The sequence below is a fragment of the Centropristis striata genome, chromosome 7 (assembly GCF_030273125.1).
Source record: "Centropristis striata isolate RG_2023a ecotype Rhode Island chromosome 7, C.striata_1.0, whole genome shotgun sequence".
NCBI lineage: Eukaryota > Metazoa > Chordata > Actinopteri > Perciformes > Serranidae > Centropristis > Centropristis striata.
The window spans coordinates 36,708,190-36,728,805 of NC_081523.1; the positions used below are offsets into that span (position 1 = coordinate 36,708,190).

Consider the following 20,616-nt stretch of genomic DNA (forward strand, 5'->3'; position numbering starts at 1 on the left):
TACGAATTTTCCCTTTGAAAGTTAAGATAATATGAAATATTTTTCCTCTTAATTTAATGTTTTAGATGTTCAAAGTGGAGTAAATGTGCATAAACTATAATTATGACGAGAGGTATCGTCCATGACGGTGGCGGTAGAATTTATTTAAGAAAAAGGAAAAATAAAATAATATAATAAAATGAAACATAATTAGCTTTGACTGCTTTGAGCAAAAGTCTATCGGCAAAATGTACTTAAAGTTGTACATTATTATTTTTATCATCATCATTATGCTAAATATGAATGTGTTTGTGGGAAGCAAATTGTTTTATCTGTTGTGAATCTTTCTTTATTGTGTTTGGAAAAAAAAATGCAAGAGAAATTATTTGATTTATTTATTTATTAATTCATTTATTCTAGTTAATTAATAATACATTTAGTCCACAATTAGTTCAAAAGTAACCAGTGAAATCTAAATTCCACCACCTTTGATCATAGATTAATGTGTTTATTTTTTTAAACTTATATAATTTAAATGTATACTTTATATTGTTATATAAAATATCTACCTATATACCTAATATCTACCTTTTTCTAGTCATTCTGCACCACTTTGTAGTCGAGTTGCGTCCATTTGTTGTTATTTTGTGTCTCTTTGTGGTTATTTTGCGACACTGTAGAATGTCGTAGAATTTTCTGCTTTCAAAAGAGAAATCAACTACAAAATGGCCGAAACTTTCAGTGAACTGCTGATGAGTTTTTATTTCCAACATTTTGATTACAGATGGAGATTACAATCATCCTGACAAAACATCTCTAGAATAATAATCTACATTCAGACCTGCTGCTCCACAGAAACTCTCATTTCCATTTCACTTTAAAGCTCCGAGTCATCTTCACATTTCTGTTACAACATGACGATCAAATCATTTGTGTTCTGGAGAATAGTGATTAACACTCAGCAGCTCTGTAGTTTTAACCCTTTATACACTGTATATAAACACATCTGTAAGACTTCATGCACTGTGATTAAACGACAGCTCATCAGACCACAAATCTTCTCCACACGGTGGATGAATTCATTAAAAAAAATAAATAGCAAAAAATTCAACACAATTTCTAATCTGAACAGCGACTGTGGAGATAAAAACAAACTGACTGAATTTAAAATATCCAAGTGTTTTCTCTCACAGACAGTTAAACAGCTTCAACATTATGATCCTGGAGACATTTGGAGGATTCAGCCTTGAATATGAGGCGTTGGTTTCCATCTCAACATGATTATTGCTTGTTACAAAGAGTAAACGTGGCTTTTTTTTGCTGCAAAAACGAATGATTTAAAGCTGTAAGAAGCAGATTATTTGAACTATGACACCCAGAAGAACCATCACATGAACAGACGCCGCTGCAGAAGTGCTTCCTGTATTTGCCAAAGCAGGTTTAATTGATCTGAAATATATAAAATGCAGCTGAGCGAGCTTTAAACGCCTCCTGATCGATTCTTTAAGACACAAAGTCCACGAGCCACAGAATCTCTTACTTCCTCCAGTAGCAGCTTTGCCTTCTCCTCCCTGATTACGTGCTTTAGTTTCCCGTGAGTCCTCCAGACCGCCGTTCTCTCTCCGAGCCTCGTTCGGTCCTAAACGGCGTCACGCAGCAGCACTTCTTCCGTCATCACGAGCCCCAGAACATGGAGGTGAGCTGACCTTTGGGCGGACGGATCTGTCGGCTCTGCAGCGACGTCTGCGCGTGGGACGAAAAGTTCACTTGAGTTTTTTTCACGAGAATAGTAGAATAACATAGTGCAGTCCAAACTTAATCACAAAAATAAACGTCTGACACATAGAAAAGATTTTATGCAACTGACAAGAATTAAAGGACATCATATGAAACTTTATACGTTTGGTTTTTTTGTCTGGTTGTTTTACAACATTTTGCAAAACAACCAGACAGTTTAAAATAGTTAAAACGGTTTAAATGTTAGAAAATTAAAAGAGTTTAAAAGAGTTTAAAACAGTTATAAACAGTTAAATAAAAGTTCTATAAGATATTTTTTGTCTGGTTGTTTTGCAAAATTTTGTTGTCATTTTACAATTAAAAAACAGTTAAAAAACGTTTAAAATAGTTAAAACGGTTTAAACGTTAGAAAACAATTAAAACAGTTTAAAACAGTTAGAAACGGTTTAAAACTGTAATAAACCGTTATAAACAGTTAAAAAAAAGTTCTTTAAGATAATTTTTTGTCTGGTTGTTTTGCAAAATGTTGTTGTAATTTTACAATTAAAACAGTTAAAGACAGTTAAAAGCGGTTTAAAACGGTTATAAACAGTTTTAAACAGTTAAATAAAAGTTATATAAAATCATTTTTTTGTCTGGTTGTTTTGCAGCATTTTGTTGTCATTTTGTTTTCACTTTGTGGTCGTTTTACGTATCATGTGATAGATGAAGGTCCAGAGTTGATTTTGGCTACTTTACAGAAAAATATCTAACAGAAGCTTCTGTCTAAAGGGCACAAAAAAGCAATTAATCACAATAATTCACTGCAAATTCTGCAACACTGTTTTTTTTATTATTTAATAATAAAAATATATTTATAGTTGTTGCCAATATTCATTTAATATTGTTTAATTAATTATTTAATAATGAATGATGACTAATAGTTGTTGTTTTTGGTAATATAATTGCTATTATATTTTTAAATTCATTATATAATAATAAATACTTGTAGTTTTTTCTAATATTACCATTATAATTATTATTAATAATAATAATAATATTATATTTTTTAATTCATTATATAATCATACTTTTATGCCAATTTTGACATTATTACTAATATATTTTAAAATTCATTATATAATAATAAATACTTGTAGTTTTTTGCTAATATTGACAGTATAATTATTACTAATATTATACTTTTAAATTAATTATATTATAATAAATACTTTTATTTTGCCAATATTGACATTATTATTATTATTATTATTACTAATATATTATAAAATGTATTATATAATAATAAAAACTTGTTTTTGGCCAATATTGACACTATTATTACTAATATTATATTTTTAAATTCATTATATAATACTTGTTTTTGCCAACATTTACATTATTATTATTATTCCCAATATATTATAAAATTTATTATATAATAATAAATACATGTAGTTCTTTGGCAATATTTACATTATTATTACATTTATATTTTTAAATCATTATATAATAATAATAATAATAATAATAATAAATACTTGTAGTTTTCTGCTAATATTGACGCTATTATTATTACTAATATGTCTTAAAATTAATTAATGATGTTTTATTTGAGTTATTTATGTATTTTTGTGTGTTCTTGCTACGTATCTTTGACATTAAGTTTGTTTATATGAAAACAAGCTCCATGTTTTGTTAGTTTGAAAAAGAAATTTCACAATAAAAGCACGGTGTGTAGTGACCTCCAGAAACTGTTTGAGTCTGATGACGGAGCCCATCTGTCCGCTGCTGGTCACCGCTTCGATCCTGAACACAACACACACACACACACACACACACACACACACACTGAGCACATTGACGGAAGAAAGAGCTGCTGGTGGAACGTGTGTGTGTGTGTGTGTGTGTGTGTGTGTGTGTGTGTGTGTAAAGTACCTGGGGAAGTATTCCTCTCTGAGCAGCAGCAGCAGTTTCCAGAACTGACTCTGGTACTGTTTCATCAGCGCGTTTCCACAAACCTGAAGGTCAACCACACAAACACACATTCAACTTTTATCTTCATTGATTGTGGTTTTAATTGCTTAGCATTTTTAGGCATATTTTCATGAATCAAATGTTTTTAAAAATCATGAAAATGACACCATTTACCATAACTAAAAACTGTTTGCACGTTTCAAAATCATGATAAAACAAACAAATTAAAGCTTAAACTAGTGATATTTCATCAAAATCTATTTGTTCTACCTTCAACATTTGGCACAATAATAAACAACATCTTGTTCAGACACATTTGTTTAGCACGCGGAGTCCCCTTTACTTTAGAATATAGATTTAATGTTAATTATGTTAATTCAATTCTCCAAGATATTCAACTTTTTTTCCTGATTTCTATCATTCAAACTGTGTTATTCTGTTTGAGTTGTTCCCACTTCCACAGAGCTGCAGGACTAATAGATTTATAGAGATTTGATATATTGCAGTGAAACACAAGGACACAGAGAGGAAAATGTAAAAAGAGTAAATGCCCTACTACTTTCAGGAAACAAACAAACACAAAAATATATATTAAAAATGCCAAATAGCAATAATGTATGTATATAATGTGTTTATAATGTGTGTATATGTTTTACTTTTTACATTCTTTATTCTGTCTTCTATATCTATGTGTCTGTATGTTGAGCTGCTGTGACGACTACATTTCCCCACTGATCAGTCTGATCTTATCTTATAAATAAATAAATGAATAAAAGTAGAGGACTGACCTTGAGGAAGTCAAACAGCAGCGTGGCCGTGATGTCGGCCAGAGGCTCCATGTTGAGCATCTGAGCCAACCAGCGCCAGCCGTGGTTCAGCCCGTGAGGAGCAGCCTGAAACCGTGACAAACGGTTAAAAACAGTTAAAAAATGATTATATCTTTAAATTAATTATATAATAAATACCAATGTTGACATTATTATCATTACTAATATTATATTTTTAAATTCATTTTATTTCAATAATAGTAGTTTTTTGCAAAACAGTTGAACAGTTAAAACGGTTTCAAAACGGTTAGAAAACAATTAAAACCCGTTAAAAACAGTTAAAAACGGTTAAAAGCAGTTAAAAACAGTTAAAAACGGTTTAAACTGTTAGAAAACAATTAAAACCTGTAAAAAATGGTTAAAAACGGCTATAAACAGTTAAAAACAGTTAGAAAACAATTAAAACAGTTAAAAACAGTTTAAATGGTTAGAAAACGGTTTAAACTGTTAGAAAACAATTAAAACCCGTTAAAAACGGCTATAAACAGTTAAAAACAGTTAAAAACAGTCAAAAACGGTTTAAACTGTTAGAAAACAATTAAAACCCGTAAAAAACAGTTAAAAACGGCTATAAACAGTTAAAAACAGTTAAAAGCGGTTTAAACGGTTAGAAAACAATCAAAAAGGTTAGAAAACAATTAAAACAGTTAAAAACGGTTAAAAGCTGTTTAAACGGTTAGAAAACAATTAAAACAGTTAAAACCAGTTAAAACGGTTTAAAATGGTTATAAACAGTTTGAAACAGTTCAATAACAGTTCTATGAAATAAATACTTGTAGTTTTTTGATAATAGACATTATTAACATGACTGATATATTTCCAGTTAAAAGCGTGAGGAGCTGACAGGAAGCGTGTGAGAGGAGAGGAGCGTGTTTACCCCGTGCTTGGCGCCGTACGGCCAGCGGAGCGTGATGATGGCGGCGTAGAGACGGATCATCCCCGACATCCTCTTCAGGAAACTGTCCTGACCTTCCACCCCGGAGTCATCCACGCGGTAGCCCAGGATCCTGAGGGATTGTTGTTGTTGTTGTTAGTATTATTAAAACATCATTATGTAGTAAAGATGAAGCTGCGGCGCCAGCCTGGCGTCCTGCTCCCTGACCTCTGGTACTCCTCCACCGGCGTGCCGTCCTTCATCGGGGGGTAGTGGGGCACGGCGTACGGACACTTCTTGTGCAGGTGGGCGAGGAGGAGGTCGCCCACCTGAGGGTGCAGCTCCCAGACGCCCGACGCCACCACGGCGATGGGGAAGGCCGCCTCGTGGTGAGACGCCACCTCCTCCTCTCCTTGTTTCTACACAGGAGAAAAACATTGGTTGGTTCTTTTGTGCATTTTCTAGATTAAATCCTGAGAATATTAATGTTCTGAGTAGGCGCTGGTGTGTTTTTATGCGTATTTTAGGCAACATTGTCCCCTACTGTATTGATTGCACATTGTGATCTTATATTTCCTGCTTTTAACCCATTTAGGCCTAAAACGCCCGGAGAAAATACCTGGAAAACCTCTGGGCCATTTTGAAAGAACCCCCTAAAACCTGAAGTTTTTCTGGAAATTCAACAGAAATTTTTTTTTAGCCTCTGTAGCAGATAGAAATGAAATTCAAAAAGTATTTGAGAGCTTATACCTATGCCTTACCTTATATCATACTATCATATTATACCTAATATCTATGCTATTATTGTTCAAACACATGTTCAATTTAACATGTACATGTTGAGTGGGACTTTTTTGGAGGGAGAGAGGCTCTTTAATATTTAACTCAACATTAGTTTTTGTTGTTCAATAAAATAATTAAAACTTGATGAAATTCTACTTAGAAATAAATCTGTTGAAATGTTTCTTAACTGTATTATTATGCATCGATGTAAACAAAATGTTTATATTTATGTTTAGATAGGATTAGAGCTGCAACAGTTATTAGATTAATCGAACAATAATTGATTATTAAATTAATCGTCAACTATTTTGATAATCTAATATAATTTTTTTTTTAAGACAATAGGTCCAAATTCTCTGATTTCAGATTCTTTAATGTGAATAATTCTGGTTCCTTTATGACAATAAACTGAATATCTCTTTAGTTTGTGGAAAAAGCAAGAGATTTGAGGACGTCATCTTGTGGTTTGGGAAACAATGATTGATGTTTTTATTCATTTTATGGACCAAACAACTAATCGATTAATCTATAATGAAAATAATCGTTAGTTGCAGTCCTTGATAGGATACACTTCGTTTAAATGATCCCCAATTAATTTCCAGTTAATTCCCATAAATGAAAAGTTTTGGATTTGGAATATTTCCAAAATTCCCCAGCTTAACTTCCCAGGGAAAGTTTCTGGAAATTAACAGGACATTTTTGACATCTTTGCAACCCTAACTGCACCACATCATGGTAGTTTTCATAGAGAAATCCACGCTGCAACAAAGTTCTCTTGAATGACATGATATTTTGTTTTTGAATGACATTTTCCCTCCTTTTGTCAAGAGATCCTGGTATAAGATATATAAAGTATAAATGCCGACTCACCACAAACTTCTCAGCCAGCTTGTAGCAGACGAAGTCGAGGCCCTGCGGGTGCTGCGAGGTGGAGACCGACCTCCCCCCCGACACCACCGCACGCCCCGACAGCAGCTTGTCGATCTTGTCGAAGATTTCTCTGAGCTGAGATCCAGAGTTGCTGGAGATCTGACTGACGGGGATGGAGGCGGCTTTCTGCAGCTCCAGCTTCAGCTTCTTGGTCTGTAAATACACAGAAGAGGAGAAATTAAACCTTCCTGTCACCACAAATGCACTTTATCATAGAGCAGTGGTTCTCAAATGGGGGTACGCCTACCCCATGGGGTATGTTAGATTTTAAAATATACATTTAAAAAGTAGCATCCATGCAAAAATCCTTTAAAAATAATTATCTAATAAATGTTATAGGAAAAGATAAGTATAAGTTCATAAAATGAATTTCATATTCAGTAGGCTATTCAGTTTCCTGATCCTAAAAACCCAGAGTGTCCCCCATACCAGGATGGTTGGACCCAACCTGTCAATCACCTGGCATCAGCTGTCAATCACTTGAAAACTCAAAGATGGAGTCGTGGTTGAAGCGTAGCAGTTTTTGTTCTCTCTTTTCCACTAGCACCGTTTAGGAGCAAAAACCTCAAGAACTAAAAACACGCAATATGGCAGGTAAAAATGAAATTTCTTGACCTCAAGGTGGCGCTGGGACAACAGGGTTCATACACCATTTTAAGAGTAAAATTAAAGCACTTTTCAAGCACTTTCAAGGTACCTAAACCAAACGTTTCCTGAACCTCGAAGCCTTTATCATCACGTCTAAACTGTTACAACTAAATGCAATTGCAAAAAATAAACGGCTGTGCATATTATTAGCTTTAACTGTTTTCAACACAATTATTTAATAATATCCAGAGTATAGTGCTGGCTTAAATCCAAGCAATTTGCCAGGAGTATATCCAAATTCAAGCTTGAAAACATAACGGTTAAAATGAACCCTTCTCCAAACTTTAAATTATTCGTTCCACCCCTGTATAAAAGTGAAAGATTATTATTATTATTATTATTATTATTATTATTACAGAAGCAGAAACTGACCTGTGTGTCTTTTGGGGAGTTGAGTTGTTCGAAGGACTGAGCGCAGCGAGCGGCCGACTCCTGCAGCTCCTTGTACCATTTCAGCGTGCCGTCTTCAGCGCTGTTCTGCAGCCCTGCACACGGGAAACAACACGTTTCAGCTGAGTTACACATTACATTTGAAGCAAACATCTTCATTTGTTAATAGTTTTGGCTGTGTTCATGCATTTGGCATTTGCCGATTTTTCCCCCCTTCTCTGGGATTATGTTCCCAGTTTTGATCTCGGACGTCTGGTCACTTATAGCATATAATAATATTCTATTACTGTGAATAATAAAACACGGCAAAACATGCGTCCTTTATCATAGCTACACGTATGACAAAAAAACGTGTGAAAATCAGTGGTATTCAGTGAGGTAAGATTAATTAAATGTGCTGACAGATCATTGCTCCTGTCAAAAACTAATTACACTGAGTGGAGCGGATCACCACTCCAAGATGGCGGCTGAATTTCTCGCGTCACAGCAGCCAATGCTGCGTCTATGTGTATACATGTCTATGGACACCACAACAACAACAACAGGCGCCATTTGTAAACGCCGGCGAAGCAGTGTTGAAGTCGCAAAATATAGCAACAAAGTTTCTATATTTCGCGACTTCTAAGACCCCCTTAGCGACTATTTTTATTTATTTTATTTTTTAAAATCGACTGGCAACAAATCCAGCGACTTTTTCTGGTGTTATTGAAGACTTTTGGAGACTCATTGTTACTCTTCTTAACGACCCGTGGGGCCGGAAGAGTAAGAACAAGTCGAAGCGGCACAGTCCTCCTGCAGCAGTCCCTCCCGGCTGCAGAGCCGGAGGGGATGTTAACCCCTTAGTGTCCAGTCTGCAAATTGCTAACAGGCTAACAGTTAGCTCTGTAGCAGTACAGTGTGTATGTGCTAACAGGCTAACAGTTAGCTCTGTAGCAGTACAGTGTGTATGTGCTAACAGGCTAACAGTTAGCTCTGTAGCAGTACAGTGTGTATGTGCTGCTGCTGCAGGAGGTGTTCACTTAGCGATCTCTGTTTGTTTACAACAAGCACCAGACACTCTGTACACATTAAAAACTGTTTCCTATTGTTTGTTTAAAAGTAGTGCCATAAAAATACAGATGTTTTCCCTAACATGATGAATAATCATGATTAATAATCGTGATAACAATATTGATCACATAATCGTGATGAATATTTTGGCCATAATGGTGCAGCCCTGGTTCAGATGACCACATGTAATGACAGAGTGTAGTGATGACGTCTCTCACCTTTCCTCTTGGCCTTCTCTTTGGCCGTCTCCGCTGCTTTCTTCTGCGCCTCCTGCTGCGCCTGCAGCGCTGCCTGCTTCCTGCGCTCCTCCTCCTCCTCCTGGTCCTTCTTCTTCTTCTCCTGAGCCTTGGCCACCTCCTCCTGCATCTGCCGGATCAGCGCCCTCATCTCGTGGAGCGCTCGCTCCGCCACGGTCATGTCGTCCACGCTGGGGAACTCTCCCTGAACACACATAAAAAAAGTAAAAAAGGTTATTAATTCATGATTTATCCTGAATGGAGACAATAAACAGTTTGGGTAAAATATATAAAATAAACTGCACATACATGAAATATTTCCTCCTGAATTTCCCTTTTGAAGTGTGATATAACACAATTTATCCACAGTGACTCTAAAGGCTCAAAGCCAAGATAGATTCTATTCGGCTGCAACATCAAACTTAAATGTTTGATTTCATAAACATTTTTTTCCAAAAGCCAGCCTAGCAGTTCAACTGTTTAATATCTTTGGAAAATACTTCAGATGTAGTTCTGACTTTAAATACAGAAGTTGGAGCAACCAGAGGGTCCAGTAGAGGTTGAATGTAAAAAAAAAAAGAAAGATTTTTCTACATTAAAATTTCACTTGGCATCACAGTGACACTTTTAGTTGGTGCTGAAACAATAAGATAAGTGATCGACAATTACTTTTTACTCTCTCTGGCTCTCGCTTCTCAAAAGGGAGAATTTGGTGCTTTCTGCTTTATGTTATCATAAATTAACCAGTTACTATTTGGGGTGCTTTTTTTTTTTTTTTTTTTTTTAAGAATTGGTGGTTGTGGGCAGAGGATGTTTAGGGGGAGATAGCAGGTCAACAATAAATGCCACATAGAAGTGGTGACATCATCTGACTGTGTCTCGTTCTAGTCAAAAACATCTAATTAAAATAACTTAATTCATTATTTATTTATTGGAACCTATTATGGTGTATAAAAGAGTCATAATATTAGGGTTGGCTTTCTAAAGTCCAGTCCATGTTCAACTATGTTCCAGAAGTTGCTGCAGCAATCTCTGGTAATCAATAATGCAATTTTATTCATAAAGAGAATGAATAAAAATGGTATAAAAAAAACAACCTAATATAATATAGAATATAAGATCAATATGCCAAGACCTCTAAAACAACATAGAAGAATCCATATTGACACTTGGGTTCAAAAACTTTGATCATTTTGGAGATTTCTGTATTTTCATTGATTGGATGACGAGCACTTCTGTTCTTCAAACTGCTGAGAAACCCTCTTATTGTCAATATACGTAGGAAAGCTGCATCCTCTGAATGCTCCAGGTCTCTAGTTTGTGGTTGTAAAGTTTCATGAGGCTGTGATTACCCTAGAGGTCACAGCAGCTCATTTTATACAGTGAGGCCGAGACTCAAGAAATGCCCTCATTGCAATGAACTGGCTGCTACTGATTGGCTAAAACTGGACTCATTGAATCCACAAAGTCTCAGCTTTCCACTGATACAGTTTATGTCATTCAGCCTGTTTAGTGAGCTCAGTATGCACAAATATTCACATACAGACAGTAGACAGAAATGGCAAATTTGTCCTACATGAGAAAAAGTATGTTTTTTGCCAACTGCATGTTATCAGAATAAAGTAGGCATGTATGTACAGAGGAGACTTGTGGGAACCAAGAGAGCCTATTTTTATTCAGATAGCATGACATCAGAGGTCACATGACCGCTTTGAAAATCGCCAACATAGCCTAACTTTCATATTTTCGACAGCTTCCTGACATGATTTCCTGACATGCTTGGGCTCTATAGATTCCTTAGATCCTCTAGTTTCATATGATATCAATATCTCCAGTATATATTCTTAAAATTGAGCTACGCCCTCCGGAAGAAAAAAAACTAACAGCAGAGTTCGCCAGCAGGACCTCTGAATAATAATAACTGGTTAACTAATTTTGGATAGAAAAACTGTCAAATTTGAGCAAAGAAAACCATGATGGATATTAACCCATTGAAGCCTGGAAAGCGGATACGTCGTTTTGTAGTATTTGTATAAGCTCTCAAATACTTTTTGAATTTAATTTCTATCTGCTACAGAGGCTGAAAAATCTATTATTTAGTAGAAGCGTTGACACTTCTGTTGAATTTCCAGAAAAACTTCAGGTTTTAGGGGGTTATTTTAAAACCGCCCAGAGGTTTTACAGGCGTTTTAGGCGTCAATGGGTTAATGAAATGTTGCGTTACTGACTTGTTACTATTGATCATTGAAATGATTAAAAAAAAAAGGAGTTTTTTTCCCCCCGTGTCTCTCCAAACTGACCTCGGCCGTCTTGCGCACCACCTCGGACAGCTGCGAGCACAGCTGGTTGCCGCGGGTGCTGTAGGAGCTGAGGCCGGCCGGCGGGAGGCCCGTCTTGGTGGACGGCTCCAGCAGCTGGTTGAGCTGCAGGATCTCCTCCTGGATGGTGTTGAGGTTCCTCAGACGCTCCCGGCCGTCCGCCTGCCGCTGCCGCTCCAGCTCCGCCTCCCGCAGACGCTGCTGCTCCGCCTCCCGCAGACGCAGGTTGATGATCTGACGCGGAGGACAGGACATTTTATTCGTACTGCACAAAACATGCAAAACTGCAAACAACAAGTTCAAGTCTAGAAGCCTTTTCATTTTTTATTTCACCCTCTGGGCCGGTTCGAATTTTATGCACACTTGTACTGCTTAACGCATAAAATGTGCTCTTTAAAAGCAAGCTTTAAAAAAGATTTACATAAAAATACATTATTATATTCTACTTTCATTATACTGATTTTTTTCCCTCTATATCTGACCTAATTTTTAGAGCCTGGACTCGATTAAAAAAATTAATCTAATTAATTAGAGGCTTTGTAATGAATGTTCTGGCTCTGGCTGCTCACAGTCTACCGGCAGTGTTGGTGTGTGTGTGTGTGTGAGAGTGTTGCTTGCTGCTTTGCTTCTCCAGTTCTCGCTTTCTGCAAGATTATTTATTTTTACGCTTTATTCCCCCTCATGTCATTCAGCCACACACATCCACTGATTTTATGGTCAATAGACGAGCTGCTGGGGGTCTCTGGCGGCTCCGCTGTCCCCCGGCTCGTAGCCAGATCACCGTGGTTACAGCAGTGAGCGGTAGCGGGGCTAGTTGGTGGATTAGGCTTTTACCAAATCATGTCAGAAGCAAGGCTAAAACATCCTTTTTGGTGGTGAAACAGGAGTGTAAAGCCAAACGTCGTTCTTCTTTTAAAACCAACTTTGGCTCTAAACTATTTAAAACGCCGTCTACAGCTAGATCCAAAGAGAGTTTCGCGTCTGCTGCAGCCATGTTGGATCTGTAAGAAAACTACAAAACTACAAGCTTCCATCTGTCGAGTAGTACCGTCTTGCCGTCCCTCCCCGTTCTGTGATTGGATCCCTAAAACAGGGCTAAGAAACGGCCCTGGTTTCCAGACCCTTTCGCAGTTCGAAATTAAATCCGAGCGTGCAAAGCAGTATGGGTAAACCCAGGCTAGCCAAATGCATGAACACAGCCAAAACTGTTAACAGATGAAGAATGGAAAGCGTTTAAAATGTGCTCAACCTGCCCTGAGGGTTAAATATAAACGTTTTTTTATATTCAGATTTAAGCATGTTCCTAACCAAACAAGCATTATTTACCTTCAAGCCTGTAATGAAGGTGATAAAATGCATGACTCTGACATGTCTTAGCCAGTTTGGACTGATTTTTCTTCTCAGAGATGTTTGATAAATAGCTGTTGAAAGTTTTAAATCTGCTGCTCCTACCTTCATTCTGTGTCGCTGCTCCTCCTTCAGCTTCTCTTGGCGCCCGATGCTCTCTTTAGTTCTACAGAAAGTTTTAAAAAGACGTGTCGGTAAATCATTCCGGATGTGTTTTAACAACATTAAGTTCTGTATCTTTGCCTCTTACTCTCTGTCCATCATGTCTCTCATGCTCTGGAACTCCTGCCTCTGCTTCAGCTCCATGAACTCCTCGAAGCGCTTCAGCTGCTCCGTCTCCGAGCTCGCCGCCTCCGCCACCAGCTTCTCCTGCATCTCCTGCCGCAGCCGGAGCGCCACCTGAGCCCACAGAGTCAAGACATGCAGCGGGTGAGACTTGTTACAGCTTACAGGTAACAGTCACAGTAAACAAGTCACATCTGTATATCACGGCATATATGTGTAAAACAGCCAAGAAATGCTCTTTAAAATGGTCCTAAACTTTGACTTGAGTCAAGACATTCTTAGCAAAAATTGGGCCTTAAATCACTAAATGAACTTATATATATTTATTTATTTTAAGTAAACCTACCATTAAAACTATAGACCATTCGTTTATTTGTCAGTGGGAACATTAAGCAAAAATCAAAAAAATCAGCAGGGGATCAAATAATTATTTTCCTGTATTTTCACTGTGTGTGTGTATATATATATATATATATATATATATATATATATATATATACACATACATATTTTTTTATTTTTTTTTAAGTGTCCAACATTATATACATTAATATTTTTTAAAAGGCATTTTAATTAATTAATTAATAATTATTACTAACACCAAAAAAAATACAATATGCAAAAATAATAATTAAAAAAGTACTTTTGTTATTATTTTTTTAACCAAAATCTAAAAGACAAAAGTAATAAATCTGCATGTTTATAAAACAAATAAAATCTTAGTTTTCTGTTGATTGACTATCAATTAATAAGAATAATGAGCATAATAATAAACTTATTTATATTGCATCTCATACAAGACATGTAGCTCAAACTGCTTTAAAATAAATTAAAAAAACAAGTTCAAATAGTGAAAAAATATATTTTTTTTAAATAAAAAATAAATAAATTCCACTTAAATAAAAATTAAATCAGATTAATTAAGTAAAATAAGACTAAATAATTAAGTTAAATCAATGTATTGTTTTTTCACTGCTATTCTTAATGATCTAACTCACACAATTTTCCCACAATTCTGTCCAAAGCTGAACATAGTCATGGAAAAAAATATTAGACCTCCCTTGTTTCCTTCAATTTGTTGTTCATTTTAATGCCTGGTACAACTAAATGTACATTTATTTGGACAAATAGAATGATACCAACAAAAATAGCTGATAAGAGTTTAATTTCAGAGCTGATATCTAGACATTTAACATGGTTTTATTGACAATAACCAACATCTTTATCAAGAAAACCATGGAAAATGTTGTACCAGACATTAAAATGAACAAGAAACTGAAGAAAAAGGGTGGTCTAATCACTTTTTCCATGACTGTATATGCCATAAAACAGCCTTTATTGGTCAAACAGCCAGTCAAGAGTTGACTTGATGGGACTTCAGGTGGTATAAATACAGAATCACCGTGTCTGACCTTTGCCTTTTCTCGTTGTTCCTCCTCGAACCGGATGATGCGTCCGGCCGTGGCCATGGCTTTGGGCGACAGCAGGGAGATGGCAGGAAGTGACGCGGGACTGGAGACGTCGCTCACGTCTACATCTAAATCTTCATCCTTCACTTCATCACTGACAGCCTGCAGCACATTAAGAACAGAGTCAAACTTTCAGGTGGATTCAAACTGAGCCATTGAAAGAAAAACAATGTTTTTATTTTATAGGGTAAAAAGAGAACATGCATCCTCACAGAAATGGTTCCATTTCTCCTTTAAAAAACAGATAAGTGGAGGATTTGAGAGTCATTTAATTTTTTTACAATCTCAGAGATGGCATAGAATTCAAGAAAATATCTCAACAAAATAAAAATTCTTTAAAAATAAACTCCTGCAGCACACGAAGAAGCATCAGAAATCCAGGTGTTTGCATTTCATAGCACAACATGCATCCTCACAGAGATTTCTCCTTTCAGAAACAGATAACTGGAGGTTTTAAGGGACCGTATTAAAACTTTTACAACCTCAGAGATGGGATTAAATTCAAGAAAATGTTACACAAAACAAAAATGTTAAATTTGTTCAGAAACTCTGAATACCGCCTGTCCTTTTCTTGCAAATCCATGTTGATTAAAACAGATTTGATGACTTTATCCTAGTGCAAAAAATCTTTGGTTTCAAAAAATATAAATACTGAATATTTACACACTGAATCAAAACCAACATTCCCACTAAAGACCCCAAAAAACCAAAGCAAATCAAGCAAAAGGGTGATTCTCATGAACATGGTACAGCTCATAGCAAAAATCTAAGAGCATTGAATACATATTTTCTTTGACACTTTATAACATATACAATCTAAAGTCACTGTTTTATATGAATTTATAATCTATTTGAAAAAAATGTAAGGTATTTTCTGACATTTTTAGAGACACTGTGAGTGAGCTAAATTCTTTAACGCAACACATTTTTAAATAAAAAAAACAATAAAAGTTTTTTTTTTCTTTGGCAAGCACTTAAATATGCTCAAGGGTAGCTGGTATCACCACAATATATTTTATTAAAATATACACATATTTAAATGCAAACAATTCTATCATAACCGTAACATTTAACCATTCATTCTCATCAATTTTCAGTCAGATTTTGTTCTTTATACATTGTTAAAAACCATCATGTTTGATTATATTCTGTTAAATTATACATTTTTAAACAAATGTTTATTTATTTTTATAAACTTTATTAAATATTTATTGTATATAAGTGTGAGGAAACCATGACATTTTTATCTGGACGCATTACAGTAATGAATTTGTCAATCAAAAATATGTTTTAAAATATAGAAAATATTATTTTAACACAAAACAATGAATTGTGCCTCATTATGGCTATATTGTTCATGCATATAAAAGTGAAATATATTTAGTTTAATAAAGTATGTCCTTATAATCTTCCTTTAACCCAGAGGTGTCAAACTCTGGCCCGCGGGCCAAATTTGGCCCGCAGTATAATTATATTTGGCCCGCAAGGCAATACCAAATTATTATTATTATTATTATACAGCGCAAATAATACTACAAATCCCAGAATGCTTTGCTGGTGTTTTGGCTTGAACACAGTAGATCAGTGTGTAGCAAACTGAGCAACAATTAAAGTTGTCTTTATGCACTTTTTCTTGCTAGTCCAAGGCTTGAATGGTTGCACATTCATTGAAGGATATTATTATTAGTCATTTGGTTTATTATTGTTACTTTATTCTCAAATTTATTTTTAGCCTGTGGAAAAAGATTACTGTTAAATTGAAATTTAAAGAAGGCCGCATATAAAATAAAGGGACATACGATTTTTATTTAAATTTTATTTAAGAAATGAATGCCATTGATGTGTTTGTTTGTTTTATTTGATATTCGATTTTGCATGTTTGCAATATTAAGTTATATCAAGCTTTGCTTGTTCCATTTCGTTTGAACTTGTTTAGGTCCATTTTTTCAATAAATATCAATGTTGGCCCACGACTTTGTCCAAGTTTTACATTTTGGCCCACTGTGTATTTGAGTTTGACCCCCCTGCTTTAACCTATAAGAAGACATGGTGTTCACTTTTATCCCCTCACTTATAAAACGTATTGAGGACGACAGACTTGCCTTCTCGCGCTCTGTTTTTAAAGACGGCGCTGCAGAGAGAGTGGCGGGCCTGGCCTGGAGGTCGGGGATGGATCCTGAGGAGAAGATGGAGGTGGAGATGTCGTCAGAGAGGCCGGGGCTCGAGTCCCCGGAGCTGGAGCACAGAAAGCCGGAGGTGTGCAGGGGCGCGGCGCTGAGGCGCTCCAGGATGACCCCGGAGCTGGACGACAGGCTCATGGCCTCTTTGCAACCTGCCAAAATATGCTGGAAGAAAGACAAGATACATGAAACCTGAAAATACTTAACTCAAATAAACTAAAGATACAATCATGGAAAAAAAATTATTAGACCACTCTTTTTCTTCATTTTCTTGTTTATTTTAATGCCTGGTACAACTAAAGGTACATTTATTTGGACAAAATATAACGATAACAACAAAAATAGCTCATAAGAGTTTAATTTACGAGCTGATCTCTAGACATTTTACATGGTTTTATTAATAACCAAAATCATTATCAAGAAAACCATGGAAAACGTTGTAGCTGACATTAAAATGAATAAGAAATTGAAGAAAGAAATTGATAGTGATTTTTTCATACGTAAACCTTTTTGGTTGATATGAAATCTATTTCATCTATCTGGTTTTATGACTGAAGAAACTTATTGGGCCTGAGATGGATCAGACAAAGGAAATAAAGGAAACATTTGTGACTTTTTTTTAATCTGGCACCCAACAAATACCCCATTACAACAAAACTAAAACTAATAAAAACTAAACTAAAACTAAGCATTTTCCAAGAAATAAAAACTAATTAAAACTAACTGAATTTAAAAACCAAAAATCACAACGAGATTAAAACTAAAACTGATGAAAAACCCCAAACTATTATTACCTTGATCATGACTCAAGTATCAAGATAAAATCGTATCTAAGGGCTGATACGCTGATTCACACTTCTAGTTTCTTTCTACATATCGTTAGCCTCATAGCATAATTGCCCAAGTCATTTTTTGGCCAAATTGTGATATCTGCCTAACTTTACTCTCCTACCACTGCTGCATCTTTCTGCCTTATTGCCCCTTATTGTTCTCAGCCTATCAGAACACTTGTTAGAGTCCAACATCACTTTCTGCCTTCGTCATCTCTTTGATTTAGGCATTTTTGCGGCTACATACAAACCAAACTACATTATTTATATGTAAGAGAAAAATTGCCTTAGTCAGGGCATATTCTGCCTAAGTCACTTTTATCTGTTATGAAATCGATGTGTTTAATTTTTTATGCAAACTTGTTCACACTTCTATTTGAACTTACTGTTATAATATCAATTAAAAATACCAATGGGCTTACTAAAAATTGTGTTTTTTCTTGTTTCCCGAAAACTTTCAAATATGACTTAGGCAAATATGCTATGAGGCTAATGATATATTTCCTTAAGTCTGTAGTAAATGACATTTGTTTAGAAGAGAGATTAATCTGTGATCATTTTTATTACTATAGAATTATACTACTAGGTAGACTAGTGGCACAGTACTGCATACTATCATTCATAGATCAAGTGTCAAGGAAATGTAATGAGTAAAAAGTACAATATTTACTTTACAGATAAGGTGAAGAAACTGTGAAATGGAAGTATAGTTGGTGTAAAGTCACAAACTAGAGACATGTTTTAGAGTACACTAAGCGCAAATGTCATATTTTTTCCATTGCACCACCAGGTATATGTAGATTATGTGAAGCTGGCCTTGAAAACGAAAGTTAAATAAAATCCTGCTGTGACTCAGAAATGTAATTTGACTAAATAAAGTCAGAGATCATGACTCAAATATCAATTTCAAATCGTATGGAGGGGCTGATATGCAGATCCAAACCTCTAGTTTCTTTGTACATATATTTTCTTAAGTCTGTAGTAAATTATATTTGTTTAGAAGAGAGATCAATCTGTGATCATTTTTATTACTATAGAATTATACTACTAGGTAGACTAGTGGCACAGTGCTGCATACTATTATTATTATTATTATTATTAGTTGGTGTAAAGTCACAAACTTAGAGTAAACTAAGCGCAAATGTCATACATTTTCCATTGCACCACCAGGTATATGTAGATTATGTGAAGCTGGCCTTGAAAACGAAAGTTAAATAAAATCCTGCTGTGACTCAAATGTAATTTGACTAAATAAAGTCAGAGCTAGCACCTGCTTATATTGGCTTTAATGTTGATTTAGTAAACTGCGGTAGATAAATACAGTCATTAAAGATTGTCCTGGTAGAGATGAGTGTTAAAACAGACACGTGTGTTAGCTCAATAAAAGGAACTCGTTAATTTATCCAAGTAAAGTGAAGAAACAGGGACATGCTGGCCCGGCTAGCATCAGCTAGCCACAGTTAGCTCATGTTAGCTTACCGGTATATAGTTTAACTCACCTCGCCTCTTTCCGACCAGTACGGGTCGAAACTGATTTTTCCCTTCGGGGAATTTTTCAAGGCTTCTAAGGTGCCCCATCTTAGACTTTCAGCAGGCATCACGGCAGTATAATAAAAGAATAAACAAAACACAAACTACATGTAGCGTCTGGCTAAGTTTTGAACCGCCGGATGTGGTTACACAAATTACAGTCCGACGAGAAACACGCCGCTACCGTTTCCGGTCCCGCTATAACCTTTATCAATAGTATTTATATACTTTATGGGTTAAGTTGTGTTCATATTAATACCACTGTGCTCGATAAATATAATTTATGTCATAAAATATTTTTACATATTGTATTCACCACACCATAGCATTAGTAATTGTACGTAAAATAGTTTAGTCCATGGCGCTGCGCTACCGACTGTACACTCTCCGTGACAACTATTTGAACAGGGAATTTAAATATAAATATGTTTACATTTAAATTTAACAAGGATTTGTTGTATCAAATGAATGCCGAGTCAAATGACACATTTGAGGAATTGATGGAATATTAAAATTAATTTCTTACACGTTTTATATGTTTGCGAATCAGCAAGAGTATCTTAAATTACATTTTATTAATCTTATTAATTAATAATCTTATCTTATTAATAAAGTTCTTAATGGGGTGTGAGCATAAAAAAATATTTATGTCCAAAAGTACAACCACGATTCCCAAAAAGGGTAAAGACAATAAAAACATGTAAGTATTGACACAAAACAAAAGTTAAAAGTATGAAAATGAAGGTCGTAAATAATTTGTAAATCATTGCAACCTATTTTTACAACGTTTTTGTTATTGTTATTTCGTCCCAATATTTTTCGAATTGTGGTTGTTGGACAAAAAATTATATTTAGGGAAACCTCTTTGTGGGAGTTGATGTTTATCAATATGGCATTTCCTATTTATACAGAAAAAAAACTAGACACAAAATGACCAAAAAAGATGTAAAATGACCAATAAAGACAAATAATAACACAAAAAAGACACAAACAGACCAAAAAAAGACGTGATATAACCAAAAAAAAGACACACAATGACCAATAAAGATGTAAAATGACCAAAAGAAGACAGAAATAGGACACAAAAAGACAAACTGACCAAAAAAGAGGTAAAATGACCACAAAATGACAAACAAATACATAAAATGATCAAAAAATTACATAAAATTATCAGGAAATCCGTTCAATAAAATATTATTTAGGGAATTTTAAATGAGGTTTGTTTATGTGTTTTGTCAAAACAAAAT

General features: G+C 35.1%; 1 protein-coding gene across 1 annotated transcript; it reads right to left on the reverse strand.

Moving 5' to 3' along the window:
* Window positions 1-721: 721 nt before the first annotated feature.
* Window positions 722-19,608, reverse strand: gle1 (GLE1 RNA export mediator). Its single transcript, XM_059337952.1, has 15 exons — window positions 19,339-19,608; window positions 16,932-17,174; window positions 14,773-14,931; window positions 13,326-13,474; window positions 13,181-13,241; window positions 11,711-11,962; window positions 9,393-9,615; window positions 8,107-8,219; window positions 7,027-7,239; window positions 5,602-5,792; window positions 5,377-5,506; window positions 4,461-4,565; window positions 3,634-3,716; window positions 3,441-3,504; window positions 722-1,722 (listed from the first exon to the last, which is right to left on the reverse strand). The coding sequence occupies exons 1-15, from the start codon at window positions 19,435-19,437 to the stop codon at window positions 1,654-1,656; spliced, it is 2,154 nt and encodes a 717-aa protein (XP_059193935.1). The 5' UTR covers window positions 19,438-19,608; the 3' UTR covers window positions 722-1,653.
* Between the last annotated feature and the right edge of the window lie 1,008 nt (window positions 19,609-20,616).

Coding starts and splice junctions, on each gene's coding strand:
- gle1 (XM_059337952.1), bottom strand. CDS start 19,437: ATGCCTGCTGAAAGTCTAAGATGGGGCACCTTAGAAGCCTTGAAAAAT. Junction 14,932..16,931: donor TAAAAACAGAGCGCGAGAAG/GCAAGTCTGTCG, acceptor AATGTGCTGCAG/GCTGTCAGTGATGAAGTGAA. Junction 8,220..9,392: donor AGAGAAGGCCAAGAGGAAAG/GTGAGAGACGTC, acceptor TCCCGTGTGCAG/GGCTGCAGAACAGCGCTGAA.